Source organism: Dermacentor variabilis, chromosome 4 (genome assembly GCF_050947875.1).
Source record: "Dermacentor variabilis isolate Ectoservices chromosome 4, ASM5094787v1, whole genome shotgun sequence".
Taxonomy (NCBI): domain Eukaryota; kingdom Metazoa; phylum Arthropoda; class Arachnida; order Ixodida; family Ixodidae; genus Dermacentor; species Dermacentor variabilis.
The window spans coordinates 586,734-606,378 of record NC_134571.1 but is presented as its reverse complement, the minus strand read 5'-3'; the positions used below and the strand labels follow the sequence as shown (position 1 = coordinate 606,378).

Genomic DNA, 19,645 nt, shown 5'->3' with positions numbered 1-19,645 from the left:
CCCATGGTCTGCGAGGCATTAAACATTGCGATAACCTTTCTGATATCTGATTTGATATTCGGCTTTTTTGTTTTTGCTTATTCGATTCTGTATTCGATTTGAGGTCTAATATTTGGTATTTGGTATCCTAATAGGCCTATTTGATACCCTTCAATATTTCAATATTGGTGAAAATGATATCATGAGTGGGTTTATGCGAAATAAGCTAAAGCGTGATGCCATGTATCAGCATCGCAAGCCTCCAATGAATAATTTGTGTGAACTCTGAACGGCCTGTTCACCGATACATGGCCAATACATGGCATGGGAACTGACGAAGCTTTAAGACACAGTTTGTGTTGTCACCAGCATGCAAATATGGAACGTGAGCAAACCTAGCTTTTGGCCAGAACAGATCATATTCAGAATGCACTTTTCCTCATCAAGTTTTTGCAACGCAGGAGGTGAACGAGGTTGTACAGAAGATGTCTGGCACACGGCCACTGCGCCTTTGGGAGGGTGGTGGTGGCAGCAGCAGCAACAGTGCCCTGGGTGGAGGCCAGCTGCTATTCTCTCTGCAGCTGCGACTGCGGGGCATCCGGCTCACTGCCACGACCCCCACAGCTAGTGCTGTGCGCCTCGAGACGGGCACCCTGGACTTGCAGCTCTCCAACAGAGTGCAGAATGCCTCGCGTGCGGTCACAGCCATGAAACTCTTTGGGAAAGGCCAGGTGGACCTCAGCCTGGCTCTGGGCCAGCTGGTCAAGGTAAGCTGGAGAGTGAATGCATAAGTTACCGCTTTTTCAGCTTTCAATGCCTCATGAGAACTTGAAACTCTTGACGCATACTGTGCATTTTCATGTTCCTGCACCACCTGAAATTCATGCCATTGACAAAGGCATTTCTTTTCACATTTAACATGGAAACCTAGCTGTGTAGATTTTTTGTGCTGTGTCTGAAAAGAACTTCCACCACACTGTGCTAGGTTGTTATAGTAAATGTTGTGTGTCCACTAACAACCGTTCAATAAAACTTTTTCTCTTATTTATTTTTTTTATAAATTGGGGGGCACATTACATTGAGGTGCATTTTTATTTTCTTACTTGAACCCATGAAAATTAGATGTGTGCTCGATATGAGGGCACATTACAATTGGGGGAGGAGGGTAAGTTTCAGGGTTAACATAGATGCAGAGCGTTGGAAATGTTCGTCAAATTGGTATGCAGATTACCATATTGTAGTTGGCATAGTATCTTGTTAAAAATTAAAGGTAATCAGTGTAGCCTGCTCCCGGCTACTGACTTCAAGGCTCAAGTAGTCCAGAAAAACAACTACAGTAGAACCTCATTTATGTGTGTTGGAGAAAAACTAGAAAACACATACTAACCAGGAAAATGTATGACTCAAAGTTGCTAAAAATATGGCACACTGGACTGTAGGTGAAATCTACATAACGCTAAGAGTTTCACTAATCATTACAGCAGAAGGTGCCGACACGCGCTGAACAGGTGGGGCTCAAGACATTTGTTGTTGTTCTTACAGGTTCCAGAAGTTTAGATTTGCGCTACTTGAAATTGGGCTGTGTCAGCAGCTCTTTTGGGCAAGCTAATTTGGCGGGAAGTGCCCACTCAGCGAGAGTCCTTGCAGCACAAAATGCTGTTGCAACACGCTCTGTTTTGCTAAAACAGAGCCGCACTGTTTTAAAACGACGATGGGATACTGACAATGGGATACGCTGGCCACTACGCGTTCATGCCACTCAATCGCTCCGGTCCCTGACCACAAGGGACTGTCTGAGGAAGGCTGTTGGTTCCGTTGGGTTGCCAGGCTGAGGTTCCTGAGGGGGAACTGGCGGCGGTGGCTGTTGCTCGTCTGGTGATCTGCAAGATCGACAAGCCAACACCGTGGTGCTCCGGTGTCGGCTTGTCGACATTGCTTATCACTCCTCTACTCTCCGATTTGTCCAGCTCGTGGCGGACAACTTCAAGCAGTGGGATCGGAATCCTGCGAACGACGCTTAGCAAGAAAGGCACGGCATCAGGCTTCAGCCAGATGATGTACTAATCCTTGAGAGTGCACAATTCCCTACGAGATTGACGTGCAACATTATTTTCTACACACTACTTGGAGAGCTTGGAGTGCTGGCAGTCCCAAAAGAGGCACGGTGAGAGACTTGATCACGTACAGATGCTGAAAGCTTGTTTTCCCCTGCCGCCGAAGTCATGCTAAATAGGAGCCTCGCACACGCAATGGCTGTTCTCCTGGACTGGTGAGCAGAGTGTCAACTTGGTTGAGCTTGGCAGGCAACATAGAGAATTCACTTGAAACAGCAGGTACTTCGGCTCCGAAATCTACTTTGAACTGTGCAGTGTAATTGTCAACTGTGATGTCAACTAACTTTGCCATGGCGGGCATCCTAACGGCGTGCAGTTGAATAGAGCCGAGCTTCTGCTTAAACTTCCTTGAGCAGCGTACTTCAGCAAAGTGGCCTTTTTTTGCAGAAGTTGCAGGCGGAGTGTCGTGCTGGGCAGTACAAACGTGGATGAGGAAAGCGGCTGCAGAATTCACACGTGGACGGCTCACATGAGCCCTCTGCTTTCAACTGCAGCGAACGAGGCTTTGTGTCAGGGCTGCAATGAGAGGCGGACTTGTTAACTTTTACAGCGTCGACATGGAGCTCGTGGGAGTGCTCGGTCCAGTTTTAGGACGTTTTTTTCTTGTCAGTGTCTTCGGATTGATGGGCCTGTGTCCATGCCTCCTTGAGTGTCAACTTTGTGTTTCGACATAGCTGTTCTGAGAGACGGAAGTCGCGAAGGCCCATGACGAATCGGTCCCGTATGAGCCCTTGCTCCATATTAGCTAAAGGGTAATTGCAGCGCTTCACCATTCCGCACAGTTCTGCATAGTATGTGTCATTACTTTAGTTGGGCAGCTGAACATGCCTATGGAACTGAGACGGCTCGTAGAGCTAGTTTTCTGGGTGCACAAAGTGGTCAGTGAAGCGGATGGCAACCACGTCCACATTGCATGAGGCGAGCAGCGGGGCGTCGAGCTAGGTCTCAAGAAGCAGGCAGGCATCCAGGCCCATGCAGTACAACAGCGAGCGTACCTGCTTGTCTTCAGACGCTTGTGTTGGTCCTGAAACCGTCGCGTAGCCCTCATAGCGGCTGAGCCATGTCGGCCAAGTTCCCGGGTTTGCGAAATCGAACGGGGCCGGTGGGTGCAAGTTGATTCCAAACATTTTCGGCTGCGCGCTTGTCTCGAGGGACATCGTAGTGTCGTTCTATTGTGGTGAGGCCTCATGCTGGGGGCGTTACCCATTCACTTCTGACACCATGTCGCGTCGGTTGTACCGCGGGAGTACGGGCCTGCAGGGACTGAGTGACACAGAGGTGCTTCTCAGCTCAACGGAAAAGAACACACCCCGTTTATTAGTCATGAATATAGATAGAAGCACAAAGTCACATGTGGGACCACGTACTGGTGGCAACCTAACACATGTGCTAAACTGTGGTGACCTCTACACAAACGAGTTTCTCGCGTCGCAATTTCTGCACTCTCCTGTCATCTACACACGCACTCTGAACCACCTCCCGAAGCGGTGTGCCAAGCAGCAGCAGCAGCAGCGGCGGCAGTGGTGGTGGCAGCAATAGCAGACACAAAGGCCTGGTGGGGAGTAACAATGTCCCTAAGTTTTTATGGAAGCACTCATCCCATCTTTATCCATCTTTATCTCATCTCTGTGTGGAATTTTTAACGTTACTCTCCCCGCAGCATTTTTGGTTAACACGATCCAAAATGAGGCAGAGGTGCGCCTTGAGTGGGGCCGCAAGGTTCTGTGCATGGGAGAGGGGGTCGCCCCATGTGAACACGTCCCCCCTACCCCCCTTTCGGTCTGCCACTAGCCCTCGCCTTGCTTTCACATTCAAACTTTCCCTTTCATCCATGTTGCTCTTTTGGAGCCCACCTCCTGAAACTTTCTGTTCCATGGGAAAAGAGGGGTTCTTTCGTAAGAAAATTTCGGGAGGGAGGGGGGGGGGGGTTCGACCCTTCTTAGTTACGGTTTGGTGCTGAATCGATGCAGGTCTATTTGCAACAGCCACACATCACTCAGAAAGCCGACGAACCACCTCATAAATAAAAGGAAGAGATAACAAATGAATTAGGAGGAGGAGGAGGAGGCAGGGGTGCTGTAGCGATCATCATGCGAGCTTTCAGTGACCTTGCAGATTTTAGATTCTTTGACAGTAGGCAAATCACCCTGAACCTGACAACGAAATGGCGCCGACGGCACCTGCTCTTTACTGTCAGTGCCGACGACACACAGAGTAGTGATAGAGTCATGTCATGCGCAGTCCTTTTGTCTGTCGTGCAGATTGGCAGATTGGTCTTACGATAACCCACCTGCCGTAAAGTTTGGACAGCCCTTCTGCATTTTGGAAAAAAGCTGGAAAGCAACATATTTGATGCAATAAATACAATATTGCTGCAAAACACAGATCCATACAGTCAAACCCACTTCTAATGATACTGGTTTTAACAATATATCAGTTATAATAATAAAAAGCTGTGGCACCGTCAACTTCTGTATGTTTTCTATGAGAAAATAACCCGGTTACTACAATTGTCCCCACTCCACATTATCGGTTATAACCATGAAGCTGGGTGTCTGTGCCTAAAGGTAATGGAATGCGTAATCCTTGAAAAGAAAAAAGAAAAAGGGAAATGCGAGTAGCCGCACGATTTCCAGCCAGCCCAACTGCCGCTGCACACATCTCTCCATGGGAGATGCACGCCAACCTTACGTGCATCTCTCCCGTCGCCCTTCCACCCCTCTGAACACGAATGGAACGCGCCAACTGTGCTGACAACGCTGCCGGCGCTACTCCCAGATTTCTCGCTTGGCCCTCACAGTTAGTTCTTCATTCTCTAGCACTCATTCTGCACAATTCTGCTAACGGATTAAATTGCTCGTGCTTGTCTTTGTTCGTTGTGTCGAAGTCGTTCCTGGCCTCATTGTTTCTCAGCCTCGTTTGACTTGCAGCCGCAACAGAAGGCGGCTGATCCACCCGCTGATCATCGGCAATGCACGACGTTGCTGGTGAAAAGAAAGAGCACTGCTATAGATTCGAAAACGAAGTGCTTCTGGCCAATGAGGGGATGTCGCAAACGTGCTTGCATCAGATAGCAACAGTGACGGCCACGATGACAGCTCTGACGCGGTAGGGCAGGCTGCCTCAACATTGTCCCTATGGGAGGTTTTGCAGATAATTCCTTCCCTTATGGGCTTGTTTTTTTGAGGGACCTTCTGCTTCACTATGTGGAGCACCTAGATGCCTTGGAAAAAAATGTCAGCAAGCTTTGCATAAAGGAAGCAAGGCTGATAAACATGCGGTTTTTCCGTGCAAGCCAGTGGGAAGTACGTGGAAGTATGCTTGTGGCGACCTCGCTATAGCGTTTCTTCTGTATTTCTCAAGCAGAGGGGCTGCTGTGGCAGCGTTCGCGCATTTTTTTAAAAAGGCACCTTTTGGGGCCGTCAAAGCAATGCCTCAGCAGAGCTTGTATGTCACTTGCCGCCTGTGGGACCCTTCTTTGCAGTTGTTATAGCAGTGCCATTCTTGAATGCCAACAGCCACGGCTTGGTAACAACACGCAATCAGAGCATGCAGGAAGCAGAGTTAAACAGTTAAACGATTCAACACAATCAGAAGTCAGATGGAGGAAGGTGGTGAGGAGCAGAATTGACCTCCCTGCCATTATAGGCTTCTTGGAACAGCTACGCCATCCTGCCTGCTCTAATATCCTGTACACCCTTGAGATCAGCATGCGTGAAGGGCTTCACTAGCTCCTTGCACACACCAACATTGGTCGCACCTTTTGGAACACGACCGGAAAAGGTCCTCGGCCAAATTTGCGAAGGGACCACCATCTCGGTCAAAACCATGTGGCGGCTCCACCTAGCCGAAGTTACACTAGCATAGTACGACTGCAAAAGCTAAAAAACTCAACTAAACGCAAAAGAACAGGAGGAAAAATCACAAGGACACCTCACCAATGCACGGACACCTGGCTGGAACCCTCAAGGACCCGTGCTGCATCCTGACATGCCGAGAGGCAACCACGTGGAATGAGGACAGTTGTCAGGTGTCAGGTGCTCGACTGGGGAGGCATAGTGAAAGATGCGAGTAGCCGATGCAAGTAGCCGGTGCCCCTCTTGTGCCAAAAATGAAGTTAAATGCTGACTTGAACGGCATCAAGCACCAGGGGCGGCGCACGTGACATATGGCACTGTGCGAGTCTTTTCAATGATATATCGAATATTTAAAAAATCAAGTAGTTGATATTCGATTCGCGATCGAAATATTCGGATGTTCACTGTTTGGTTTGATTCGTTGATATTCGATATATCTGCACGCCCCTAGTAGTTTATTTACTCTGTGTTGCACATTGGTAGCTGGTTTCCCTAAAGTCCGGTTCACCTCTTTACATATAGGTTATACAATGAGGCACATGAATGCTGCAAAGGCAGTTATGGTTTTGTGTCCCGTTACTGCGCAGGTGATTTTTTATCCTATATTTAAAAAAAAAGAAGTGTATGTTAGAATTGGCTAGGTGCTGTAATCAGACATCGTGAGCTATGGTTATTGCTTGAATATCCTCCTAGGGGGGCAGGCCAAAAATGCACATTTTCAATTAGAGATTATATGTGTTCAGCACATTCAAAGTCCCCTGAGCTCTGTCAAGACAGACGCTGCCACCAAAGGGGTCACTATAGGGGTCACCATAGGGATCAGGTGCATGTATGCTGACTGGTCAAGTTCGAATTATTCGGCAAAGGATGATTTTAGGATTGAAAAAATGGTGGCTTTCTCGTAATCAAGAGTAGATGTAAGCATAAAATGGCTACTGGCAAAGCAGATTGGTTGGAGTAATTACGATGATTACTCACAACCATCCCCAGCAAACCAGACACTGCCAGCCTTTTTGTTGCCTGGTTATGCAGCCTAATGCCATATCTCGAAGGAGGTGGCGCAAAACCCGCACCTCAGAACTCACGAACCGTTGGCATTGAAAAAAGCACAGGCAACCCTGTCTCAGCATCAAAAGATAACAATCAAGTGTATGGTGCACTGTATCTACCTTTTGAAATTCGCTATTGGAAATGACAAATTAAAGTTCAGCGTACTAGAAGTTACAGCTTGAGTGATACTGTGAACAAAGATTAGGAAGAACTCAGAAGCAATATTTTTTGTAACTTGTTTGGGCAGTAACTAGCGTATGTAATGTGGCCCTGTACAAAGGGCTAGGGGCCTGAGGCTGCATTTATTAAGTTTTGACTGGTTACTTGGATGATCCTGTTTTGTTCTCGCAACAATGCCCGGATAATGGCTGTGGATTTTGGCTCAAAGTCACTTGAAGGTCGCCAACAACAGGAGCTAAAAGCATCTCATGCTTAATAACGAAAGCTTGGCCCCATAGAAATGCACCGGCATTGGCCGGGACTTTCAGTCGGGTAACCGAAAAATCAAATTAACCGGAGTGTAAATGGGGAAGCCTACTATACAAATTTTTGGATGATAGAAACTTTCAAAAGTTCCGGCCCAAGTTCATTAGCTTACAATGGGCTAAATTTCTATTGTTGCAAACCACTTTTCATGTCATGGTGGACGATATGTACAATTGAGCCATTGCGCAATCCCCAGCAGAACTGGTAAGGAGGTCACGTTGTGCCGGTAGCGCCAGGTGACTATTGTTAGGCAGGCAGAGATTGATTGTGCTTATGCGCAAGTCACATTACTGTTGCTGCGGCAACCTACGTCACTGGGCCTTCATTTCACTGCCGCGTGTTCCCCCCTCCCCCCAAAGATGCTTTTGCTTTGTGCCATATCATGCAGCTCGTCAGCTGCTTTTAAATGCCTTGCAACCTTATAAGGAGCCAGCAATAACATGCGACCCAGCTTTGCCACATCAGCAAGATCAGTGGCATTTGCTTCCATGGGTAACCTTATCTCGGTGCCCGATGACAGTTCTAAACTTTTCTACCTTTGTACCCGTCAGATTAAAGTAAACACTGTCAGAAGGAGAAGTAGACAGATTCCCTTATCTTATGCAAATCATGTCCTTATCACAATGAGGCAGCAGCTGGGATGCAGCAAGGAAAGAAATTCAAGGTAACGAAGTGAATCTTAAAATGTTGGCCTCTGAACATGTAATGTGTGCAGCTGCCAAAATGTGCGTGAAGCAAGTGTGCCATTGTTTCAAATTCACATCAGGCAATAGGAGTGGCCTTGTGACTGCAGTAACAAATTGTGGCTCTAGTATTCCCTTTATGTGCTCGCTTCCTTTTTTAACTATTTCTCCACGGAGAAATACAGTGCTGTGCCTATCTGAATCTTCTATCTCTCTTGTTTATGCTGATAATAAAATGGCAGCGGTGTGTCAACTGAAACCCGCGATTGTACAGTCAGCAGTGTGATCGCACCAAGGAGGTTACAGGAAGCTTCTGGAGTGGCAGTCCCTGCAGCTGCCTACAGGAGTGAGTGAAGCTGCCACAGCCATATTGGAAGTGGCAGAAGAGGGTGGTCCCAGCATAGGCAGCCGCAGAATATCTGGAGCGCTCGATTGCGTTTGCAGACAATGAAAAATGGAGAAATAATCTGTTTAGGATGTATATCAATTGACAACTGTGTATCGTTGCTGTCTAAAAAAAAAATTCCTGCGTTCATATCGTGCTGCAGGCTACGAGAAAGGCTACCAGCAGGACTCTTCAGCTGTTACACTTCCTCACTTGTTTAAACTACGAATAGTCTCTTAATAGAAATTAGGCTTGTGTGATGTGACTGCCTAATGAATATTCGCAACTGTTTACCCATTTGTTAACATGAGAGATTTTCAGCTATCTTGTATAAAGACCAAATACGCATTCCACTCACCAATGTATGAATATACAGCGTGACTACGGCCTTCTTTTATTGGTTTGTTGTACCTTTCGTGAGCGCTGTCACATGGCTATGGACATGTGGAGGAACTGCACTTCATTTTATCTATCTGCTCTAGATAGTTATCCAAAGACGCGCTCATGACACTGGAGACATTACTTAATTCACAGTACTATGTCAACTGATCTTTAGTCTAGTACAAAACATTGCCAAGCTGGTTTACACAAGCAAGACATCACAAAATATGCATGCATTTCACATATTGAAAAAACATATACAGTCGACTCCCGATAATTCGAAGCCGCTTAATTGGAATTTTCGGTTAATTAAAAGTGAAGTGCTGGTCCCGTGAGTTTTGCATGTAATCCTATAGAAGAAATCGCTCGATAATTCGAAGTCCTCATCCAGTAATATTGTTTAATTGGAAGTTAATTTCCAGCCGGGATCCTCGAGGTGACCGTCATTCTTTGGTAGAATGTGCAATTTTTCAAGTGTTGCAACAGTTCCGTGCTCCGCGTTGGTGCCATCGCCACCGCAGCCGCCCGCAACGCCATCCTTCTTGGAGCGGCGCGATTATTCATTGCTACGGTTGCCGTGGCCTCCGCGATCAACTCCGGCGGGAGGCGAAGCGGCTCCCGCCGGAGGCCACGCGGGTGCCATAGGTGCATGCAGCGCTGCATACTGGCAGTGGCGAGATTGTGCGAGATTAGTCTTGCAGCGTGCGCAGCGTATGTCGAGCGCCTTTGTGCGGGAAGCTCGTAGGCTAGGTTGTTCCACGAGTGATTCGGAATTGACTGTACCTAGTCGCGCAGTTTATAGCCATGGCAAACCGTGGCTCTTATCGCACGCTCAACCTGGCATCGAAAGTCGAGGTTTTGAAGGAAGTTGAGAAGGGAGGTGCCGCCAAACAAGACATAACGCGGAAGTACGGGATCAAGCCGAACACGCTCTCTATCTACATCAAGAACAAGCGCACAATAATGGATGCATTTGAGAACGACAAGTTCAAGACTTCTCGGAAGCGAATGCGCACCGGCGCTTACCCAGAGTTGGAGAAGGCTCTGCTGGTTTGGATTAGGGAGGCCAGAAGCAACATACTTCCTCTCAGCGGAGACATCGTTGCGATGAAAGCCCGAACGCTTGCAGCAATGTTGGGGATCAATGACTTCGTTCCGTCAGATGGATGGCTGACGCGCTTTAAAGATCGCCATGACCTGGTTTTCAAGAGCGTGTGTGGTGACAAGGCGTCCGTTAACCAGGAAACATGCGCCACGTGGAAGGACGGAAAGCTGCGTGAATATCTCGCCGAATACAGACCGGAAGACATCTTCAATGCAGATGAGACTGCACTCTTCTATCGGCTTCTACCAGAGAAGACCCTGACATTCAAGGACGACGACTGTGCTGGGGGCAAACGCAGCAAGGAGAGAGTGTCGGTGCTGATCGCGGCAAACATGACTGGCACGAAACGATGTCGGTTACTTGTGATCGGGAAAGCCGCGAAGCCAAGATGTTTTAAAGGCGTGAAGACGCTGCCTGTGGACTATGAGGCAAACAAAAAAGCGTGGATGACGGCCGAAATCTTCAAGAGCTGGATAAACAAATTGGACCGCAAGTTTGCTGCTTCGAACCGCAAGGTGTTGTTCCTTGTCGATCACTGCAGTGCTCACGTGAATGTGCCAGCCTCGAGTGCAATACGCCTCGCATTTTTGCCTGCAAACACAACGGCTGTTTTGCAGCCAATGGACCAAGGCATCATCAAGAATGCTAAAGTCCTGTACAGGCGGCACCTCCTCAAGCGCATGATTTTGTGTATGGATAGCTACACAAATTACGAGGTGAGCCTGCTTAGTGCCATCCACATGTTGGCGCGAGCATGGGATCGTGTGAAGCAAGAAACAATCGCAAACTGCTTCAGGGTTTGCGGTTTTGTGGCAGCTTCTTCGGAGGATGCCTCTGAAATTTCAGCGGAGGAAGCGTCAACAAGCGAGCTTAACGGCACTGATTTTGGTGATGCTCTCGGGGACGTCAATTTTGAAGATTGCGTCATCGTAGACAAGGCGGTCGAAATGTGCGGTGCGCTGACGGATAGCGAAATTTTAGAGATTATTCGGCCCCAGGAAGCGACCCAGGAAAGCGACGATGACGTTGAAGGCGAGCCGCAACCTAAGGCTGCCGATGTAGCTGCGGGCCTTGCTCTCGCAGAGCGCTTCTTTGCCGCTGAAGGTAACGCGGAAGAAGCGTTCCGCCACATCTACAGCCTGCAGAACTTGCTTTCAGCAGCGCGATTCGGCAAGAAGAAGCAAAGCAAGATGACCGACTATTTTTCTTAGAGAAAATACTCGATTTCGCCACAATAAAGTGCTGTTTTTTGTGTTTTGTGCTTAATTGGAAGTTCCTTTAATTCGAAGTTTTTTGCGGTCCCCGTGAACTTCGTATTAACGGGAGTCGACTGTATTTATATACCAAAGCCAGAGGTTGTATCTTCAAACTTCATGTAAACTTCCTCTTATATTTTATACCAGGGCAAACCAGGAAGTTCTTGCCCCTATTTTTTATTAACCAAAGTAAGGTACATACAGGTCATCAGCATCATCATCATCAGCATCAGCCTGTTTTATGTCCACTGCAGGACAAAGGCCTCTCTCTCCCTGCGGTCTCCGCTTACCCCTGTCGTGCGCTAGCCAATTCCAACTAGTGCCCGCGAATTTCATAATTTCATCACTCCACCTAGTCTTCTGTTGTCCTCGACTGCGTTTCCCTTCTCTTGGTACCCATTCTGTAATCCTAATGGTCCACTAATTATCTAACCGGTGCATTATATGACCTGCCCAGCTCCATTTTTTTTCTCTTGATGTCAATTAAAACATCGTCTGTACCTGTTCGCTCTCCAATTCGAACCGCTCTCTTTCTTTCTCTTAACGTTATGCCTAGCAATCTTCGTTTCATCGCTCTTTGCGCGGCCCTTAACTTGTTCTCAAGCTTCTTTGTCAGTCACCAAGTCCCATATGTCAGCACTGTTAAAATGCACTGATTGTACACCTTCCTTTTCAATGATAATGGTAAGCTTCCAGTCAGAAGCTGCCAATGTCTACTGTATGCGATCCAATCCATTTTTATTCTTCTATAAATTTCCTTCTCGTGATCAGGGTTCCCTCTGATTAATTGACCTAGGTAAACATACTCCTTCACAGACTCTAGAGGCTGACTGTCAATCCTGAACTCTTGTTCCCTTGCCCGCCTATTCATCCTTATCTTTGTCTTCTGCATATTAATCTTCAACCCCACTCTTGCACTCTCTCTGTTGAGGTCATCAATCATTTGTTGCAACTCATCTGCTGTGTTGCTGAATGGAACAATGTCATCGGCAAGCTGAAGGTTGCTGAGATATTTACCGTCGATCCTTACTCCTAAGCCTTCCCAGTTTAATAGCTTGAATACTTCTACCAAGCACGCAGTGAATAGCATTGGAGAGAGTATGGCTCCCTGTCTGACTCCTTTATTTATAGGTATCTTCCTGCTTTTCTAATTGTGTAGAATTGGGGTAGGTGTAGAACCTCTGTAGATATTTTTCACGGTATTTACGTAAGCGTTTTGTACTCCTTGATTACGTAATGCCTCTATAACTGGTGGTATCTCTACTGAATTAAATGCCTTTTAGTAATCTATGAAAGCCATATAGAGAGGCTTATTGCACTCTGCAGATTTCTCAATAACCAGATTAATGACATGGATGTGATCCATTGTAGAGTATCCCTTCCTGAAGCCAGCCTATTCCCTTGGTTGACTTAGTCCAGTGTTGCCCTTATCCTATTGGAGATTATTTTGGTAAATATTTTGTATAATACTGGAAGTAAGCTAATAGGCCTATAACTTTTCGATTCTTTAACGTGTATTCTTTTGTGGATTAGTATAATGCTTGCATTCTTCCAGTTTTCTGGGACCCTTGCAGTAGATAGACACCTCGTATAAAGAGCCGCCAGTTTTCCAAGCATTATGTCTCCTCCATCTTTGATTAAATAGACCGTTATTCCGTATTCTCCTGCCGCTCTTCCTCGTTTCATGTCTTGCAAGGCCCTTCTGTCCTCCTCACTAGTTATGGGAGGAGTTTATGTATCCTGTTCATTACTGTTTCTAATGGAGGTATCCTGACTCCTCTGGGTACTGTACAGGTCAGTATAGAATTCTTTCACTGCTTTTACTATACCTTTGAGATTGCTGATGATATTACCCTACTTATCTTTCAGTGTATACATCTTGGTTTGTCCTATGCCAAGTTTCCTTCTCACTGATTTCAGGCTGCGTCTTTTATGGCTTTTTCAGTCTTCCTCATGTTATAGTATCGAATATCACTTATTTTTGCCTTGCTGAGCAGTTTTAGACAGTTCCGCTGATTCTATCTTATCTGTTGAGTTGGACACTTTCATTCTTTGTCGTTTCTTTATTAGGTCCTTAGTTACTTGGGAGAGCTTGCCTACTGGTTGCCTTGACGCCTTGCCTCCCACTTCAGTTGCTGCCTCTGAAGCCAGCCTAGTTATGGTTTCATTCATAATCTCTATGTCATCTTCATCTCTCTGTTCTAAGGCTGCATACATATCTGTTTGCTTTGCAAGTACCAGCATGAATTTGTTTGCTTTTACCCTTACTGCCTCTAGGTTGACCAGTTTCTTCTTGACCAATTTTACTCTTTCTCTCTTCAAATTGAGGTGATTCCTAGCCCTCACTAACCTATGATGACTGCACTTTACCCTACCTATTACTTCTACATCCTGCACTATGCTGGGATCAGCAGAAAGTATGAAGTCAATTTCATTTCTTGTTTCACCATTCGGGCTTTTCCAGGTCCACTTTCTGTTGCTACGCTTCTTGAAAAAGGTGTTCGTTATTTGAAGCTTATTCTTTTTTGCGAATTCGACCAGCATCTCTCCTCATGCGTTCCTAGAATTGACGCTGTAGTTGCCGATTGCTTGTTCACCAGCCTGCTTTTTCCCTACTTTTGCATTGAAGTCATTACTACAGTATATTGAGTTTGTACTTTTCTCATTGCTAATTCAACATCTTCATAAAACTGATCTACTTCCTCATCATCATGATTGGATGTTGGAGCATAGGATTGTACTACCTTTAATCTATACTTCTTATTAAACTTACGCATCAGCGAACTCACCGCTAATTTCCTTCTTTCCTTCCCTCCTCTCTCTCCCTATCGCCTTTGTTCTTTCCTTTCCCGTCTCCCGGTGTAGGGTAGCCAACTGGACGTTATTCTGGTTAACCTCCCTGACTTGTGCATTTCTTTTTCCTTCCTTCCTTCCTTATCAAGTTTGATTACTACTACAGCTACCCTCTCATTAATGCTGTAGAATTTGTCTATGTTGCCCCTTATATCATTATGGATTAGGAATCCTACCCCGTATTGCTTCTTATCTGCTAAGCTAGCCTCACTCAGCAGAGTTTAGCAATTAAAGGTTGACAGGGTCAGTTTCCATTGGCGGCCTGTCTGGACCCAGAGATTCTTAGCACCCTATGCTGTGTTATAGATCTGACCGCCGCCTTGGTCAGGTGCTCCGCAGCTGCTGGGTACTGAGGGCCATGGGTTTATTGAAGGTATCGTTTTGGAGGTAGTGGTCGAATACTGCACCAGGGAGGCCAATTCCTGTTCTGGTGAGGGAGTGTCTTTGTTGAAGCTTAGTGGGCTTTCTTAATTTGGTTGTACCTAGATTAGTTTAGCCCCACTCACTCTCAGCATATTTTTTTTTTTTTATGCCAGTGTCAGGTGTCACCCCAAGCCTGGAGATGTAATGTACTGGAGGAGGTGAATTTCGAGCTTACCATCATCCAAAACAAAAAAAAAGAAGGAAACCTTGTAGAAGGATTTGAACTTCCGAACATGGCAACCCAGCATTCCACATAGCTCAGTCAGATAATCCCGTAGGTGGCGAGGCTACCTTATCGCTGACAACTACAACCGAGAGGGCCCTTACGCGCCTAAAAACTTATTTGATTTATCCGCGATAGATGTGTGAACTCCAATATAGAATGATTTCTAAACAATTCTGCCCTCGTAGTTCCGAAACCATATGTGCACTGATGGCCATGAGCTTGGCTAGGTAAACCCTACAGGCTTACCGACGACCTCTAAGTTAATTAAATCACTGGGTTTTACGTGCCAAAGCCACTTTCTGATTATGAGACACACCGTAGTGGAGGACTCCGGAAATATTGACCGCCTGGGGTTCATCAACGTGCACCTAAATTGAAGTACACAGGTGTTTACGCATTTTGCCCCCATCAAAATGCGGCCGCCGTAGTCGGGATTCGATCCCGCAACCTCGTGCTGAGCAGCCCAACACCATAGCCACTGAGCAACCATGGTGGGTCAACCTTTCACAGTTGCAAATACGTGATCTACAGGAGTACAAACGGAAACCCACGAAAACGGATACAAGTGCAAATGTAGAAGAAATAAGTGGTACCAAATTACGACAGTTTTTTTTTTTCTTTTTGATGAAAATCTGTATGTGAACTTTGCAACTGTTGTTGTTGCATTATTTTTTTCCTTATTGTTTGCATGCTACTGCAAACCTTCTCATTAGTTTTTCTCTTCCTTTAGCGCTACAGTTTCTTCAAAGGGGGGTGGGGGTGGGGGGAGCCCTCACTAGAAAGTCAGCCTTGAATTATCCGCGATATACGGGTTTTGATGATCACGGCATAGTATTTCTCAATGGTTCTAACATCGTGGTTTCGGACTCTACCATACTCAAGCGGCCATAAACGCGGCTAGATACATGATTTATTTTCGGCGGAATTGAGCAGCACTTAAAATTAGTGTGGAAAGAAAGAAAATAAGAAAATTAAAAAACTTTCAGCACTTACCGCGGATTCACTAGTCACGTCTGGAGGGAGGTACACCAATTACAAATATACCTACTACTACGTACCTTACAAAAGTTTTCCATATTGTCCCCAGCACCAGTTCAGACATTTGTCCCATCTGTGGGGATGCGCGACTCTCACGCATCCCCTGATATGCTGTTTTCCCGCACGGCTCGCGTGGCCTGGCGCCTGCAGCGGTCGGAGTGGTACAAGTGCGGTGCGAGAGATGGCGCGAGTGTCGCGCCGTGGCGGGGTTGCTCGGGCGCCGAGAGACAAGGCGCTTTCTCTTTTTGGGTTCGGGAAGCAAGCGGGACGGACGTGCCGTGCTGCGCGTGCGCCGACCCATGCTTCTGCGAGAGTGTCTCGCGTGGCCGCCTTCGAACGTGCCACCGTTGGCGTGACCATACACGCGAACGACCAGGCGTTGGGATCCAGCATGGGGCGAACATATTCGCTCGCTATGCGGTCGCGGTAAGTCGGACTTCTAGATTTGTCGCGCGCCCATCGGCATGTCTTGTGGATAGCAACTCGGCTAGCAGGCATTGATCTATGAAAGGTGCAATAAATGCCCTTGTGATTGTTTGCACTACTGTGTTGTCGTTCCTTTGTCCCAAGAGTACGGGAGGAGAACCCCACACATCACAGAACTAAACTTGAGAAATGTTGTTGTCAGTCAGCGACACACATAGCCTCCCCGAATGCTTATTGTCATGCAGGTCTTCATAGCCTTTTGCAAACTCGCAACACTACCACCCCACACTTCTCAGAGCAAAACACCTTTCCCCATACATGGGCTGCATTTCCCTGTGGATTTCGATGTGTGTTCATCTCTTGCTCCACAGAAAATGAATCACACTTCGTTGTTCGTATGCCATGGACGTGTCAAGCACAACCACCATCTTCAACAACTGACATCAGCGCTGTGCCGTAGAGCTACCGGCAGATAAGGCCGGGCCAATCGAAGAAAGGTCCACCGTAGGGAATGGATATATTTACTTCACATTTACAATTGTAATTTTGCTTTAAAAAGAAGAGGTGAAGACTTTCTCTGATTCACTCTCATATGTACCTAAAGAAGTTAATGCTACTCATCTATCCTGTCTAGAACAGCAATTGTTATTGTAACATGCACACTGCACTGGCACACTCACTTTCTGTGTTAATTAAATTTTATATAATACATGTAATGTTCGCACTTTCTTTTTCACAATTTGTTCGATTAGCTTTCTTAGTAATGTGGTGTATCAGAAACCTTAGGTTGCAGTTCTGCAACATGTTTTGTTAAAGCTATATTACAGCAGACTTTCTTGCTAGACGAGCTAATTGGTATATGCTTGTGAATGAACGAGAAGCCAGAGAAACAAACAGGCACACCTTACACAAGGGAAGAAGTACAGAGAACTGGCGCTGGACTTACTATGGTGTATTAGAGCACAGCGAACCCACTTCAGACCCTCGGCGAGGTACCCTCTTATCTCCTAATGTGAAGCCCCCACATGCATGAGCTACATCAAAACTGTGCACAGTGGCATGCCAACAAGTATTTAGGGCATAACTATAATATTGATGTGCATGTACAGATGAGCACCTAAAGGTATACGTACAGCATGTAGCTGGGCATTGAAAATGCCGAGAGCTTACGTTAGAGGTGGAACATTATGCTCGGCATCATCTTTACATAATTAGTGCAGCCATGACCTGCTGAAGTGTTCTTATGCTTTGAAAGCATGCCACAGTCGGTTAAATACTTTTCCAACAGCGCACAATCTTTAAGTGCGATGACCTAACTATGTCTTCTACCATGGTGGCTACAATGGTTCGGGCTTCTTGCATCTAGCAAGATGGCAGAGACCGGCTGCACTTTTGGAGAACCACCTCCGCTCCAGAAGTTTAGGTATATGTATAGCCGCCTTGGAAAGCGCATCCTGAAGCCTGATTTTCTTCTTGGTTTCAAAGATAACTTACTAAAAAAGTGCAATTTTCTCAAATTCTGCTGTGCATTTCTTCCAGAAATTTTGCCATGAGATAAATGAATGTCCGAGCATTGCGAGAAAGAAAGTTAATAAAAAATCAAATTGCTAAAAAGTCGACTATTTGATTGCCATGTCCCCCTTAACTTCCCGATTTTTAAATGCTTTTCGGGTTATATGAATTTTGGGTGATAAAAATTTTATCACCGTCCTGAGAGAATCATATCATCGAGATCATAGTGCAGTCATGAGGTTACTGAGTTCATTATTACGTAACTTGACCTCTTATTCAGCCCGCTGTGCATGCATAACACATTTGTGATTCTAATTTTTCTTTGTTTCTCGCAGAACACATTGTTTGAAGAGGCAGAATTTCAGCAGTTTGCATTCTTCAAGACTCGGATATGCTTACGCAATGCTCTTCAAGTAAGCCATCTCGAAACAGTTGTAGACTGTGCAGCACCTACCTACTCCTACTGACTTTTCTTTCAGGATGAAATGATCTCCAGCCAGTACGATGACAAAGAAGCTGTTCTTATCACAATGAATCGGCCCATGATTTACTTTCAACCTATTGCTCTTGATAAAGGTATCCACTGTTGGGATAGACTGCTTGTTGGTCAAAGTGGCAGTGCTCACGATGGCTGTAATCTCTTTTGCAGCTGTCCTTGTCTGGCTCAACTACAAGAATGCTTATGAATACTGGAATGAGCAGCGGGGAAGCCTAAATAAGGAGGTGAGCATGTCGGCTTTAGCAGTTTTGAGTAATATATATATTTTTTTGCAAGGATGTTTTGTACCAAGCTGTCCCTGGCATAGAGAGCTGTGCAGAACTGACATTATCTGTGGCCCTTCATTTTCAGGTTTTATATTTTTTTGAATTTCAGAGAGTAAAAATTGGGTGTTATCTTTAAAGAGGAAAGCTGGGGAGAAATCAGTGGCATTCTTGTCTGGCTGGAAATCCAGGTAGAAATTGAGAATTTTGTTCTCTGGCAGCCCAAAGCTTGCAATTTTTCTGGTGGCTTGTACAAACAATTAACACAAGCAATGGCCTCCTTTTAGACTTGCACATTCTATTTAAACAGGCGAAATCACCCAATGGAATGTGTAATGGTAAAGAAAGCTGCTCGCAAATCATGTGACAGATTCAATCACTACAAATTCTTGTTGTTGGGCATTATTAATATATTTAAAACAAACCGCATTAACAGAAACATCAAACGGACACTGATCTGGCAATCCATTCTTTACTTTGGTGTCTCTGCATTTTAGAAAAGGAAAAAGTACAAAAGTAGTACGCACAGATATGCATCGCAAGAGTTGTGGTGCTTTTTCCAAACTTACAAGCCCTTGTTGACATGCATCATTATATGCATTGGGAGCATTTCTCTCTATCCTAGGCCTGTCGAGCCTTTCTTCTTTGTTGTCCTGTTTGACTGGTTCAACATATATGTTCTTGCCATAAAAATAATTAAATACCAATTACACGTATTAATCCACCTTCTGCAAACATAATGTAGCTGCATCCTCTCAATGTCACAGCTACCATTAGAAATGCGAGTATGGTCAGTGTTGGGTTAATTTTCTTGCTAACGCATTACTGACTTTTACATATATGTGATATATGATATATGATTTACATATATGTGCCAAACTGTGCCAAAACGAGTCTTGGAATTGGATTGGCAATTGAACCGCCACCATAACAGAACCCTGACCCCTGACCAGCTCCATGCCAAGCATTTTTGCTAATCCTCCTCTTGCTGCACAAATCCTCATTGCCGTATAGCTCTGTGATGCTAGAAATCGAGATCCTATAAAAGCGCAGCCCCTTTTAGCTCTCAGGTGGCTCGCGTGACAGTTTTTCTGCGTTGCACGGAACAG

At 45.8% G+C, this 19,645-nt stretch overlaps 1 protein-coding gene across 5 annotated transcripts in view; it reads left to right on the top strand.

Annotated features, from left to right (window-relative positions):
* tweek (transmembrane protein KIAA1109 homolog tweek) overlaps positions 1-19,645 on the top strand; it is a 703,556-nt gene that overhangs the window by 461,681 nt on the left and 222,230 nt on the right. For all 5 annotated transcript variants that reach the window (XM_075687924.1, XM_075687922.1, XM_075687923.1 and 2 more), the window contains exons 37-40: positions 441-746; positions 18,110-18,187; positions 18,254-18,350; positions 18,424-18,497. In XM_075687924.1, the coding sequence (XP_075544039.1) occupies positions 441-746; positions 18,110-18,187; positions 18,254-18,350; positions 18,424-18,497 (555 nt within the window). The remainder of the gene's footprint in view (positions 1-440; positions 747-18,109; positions 18,188-18,253; positions 18,351-18,423; positions 18,498-19,645) is intronic.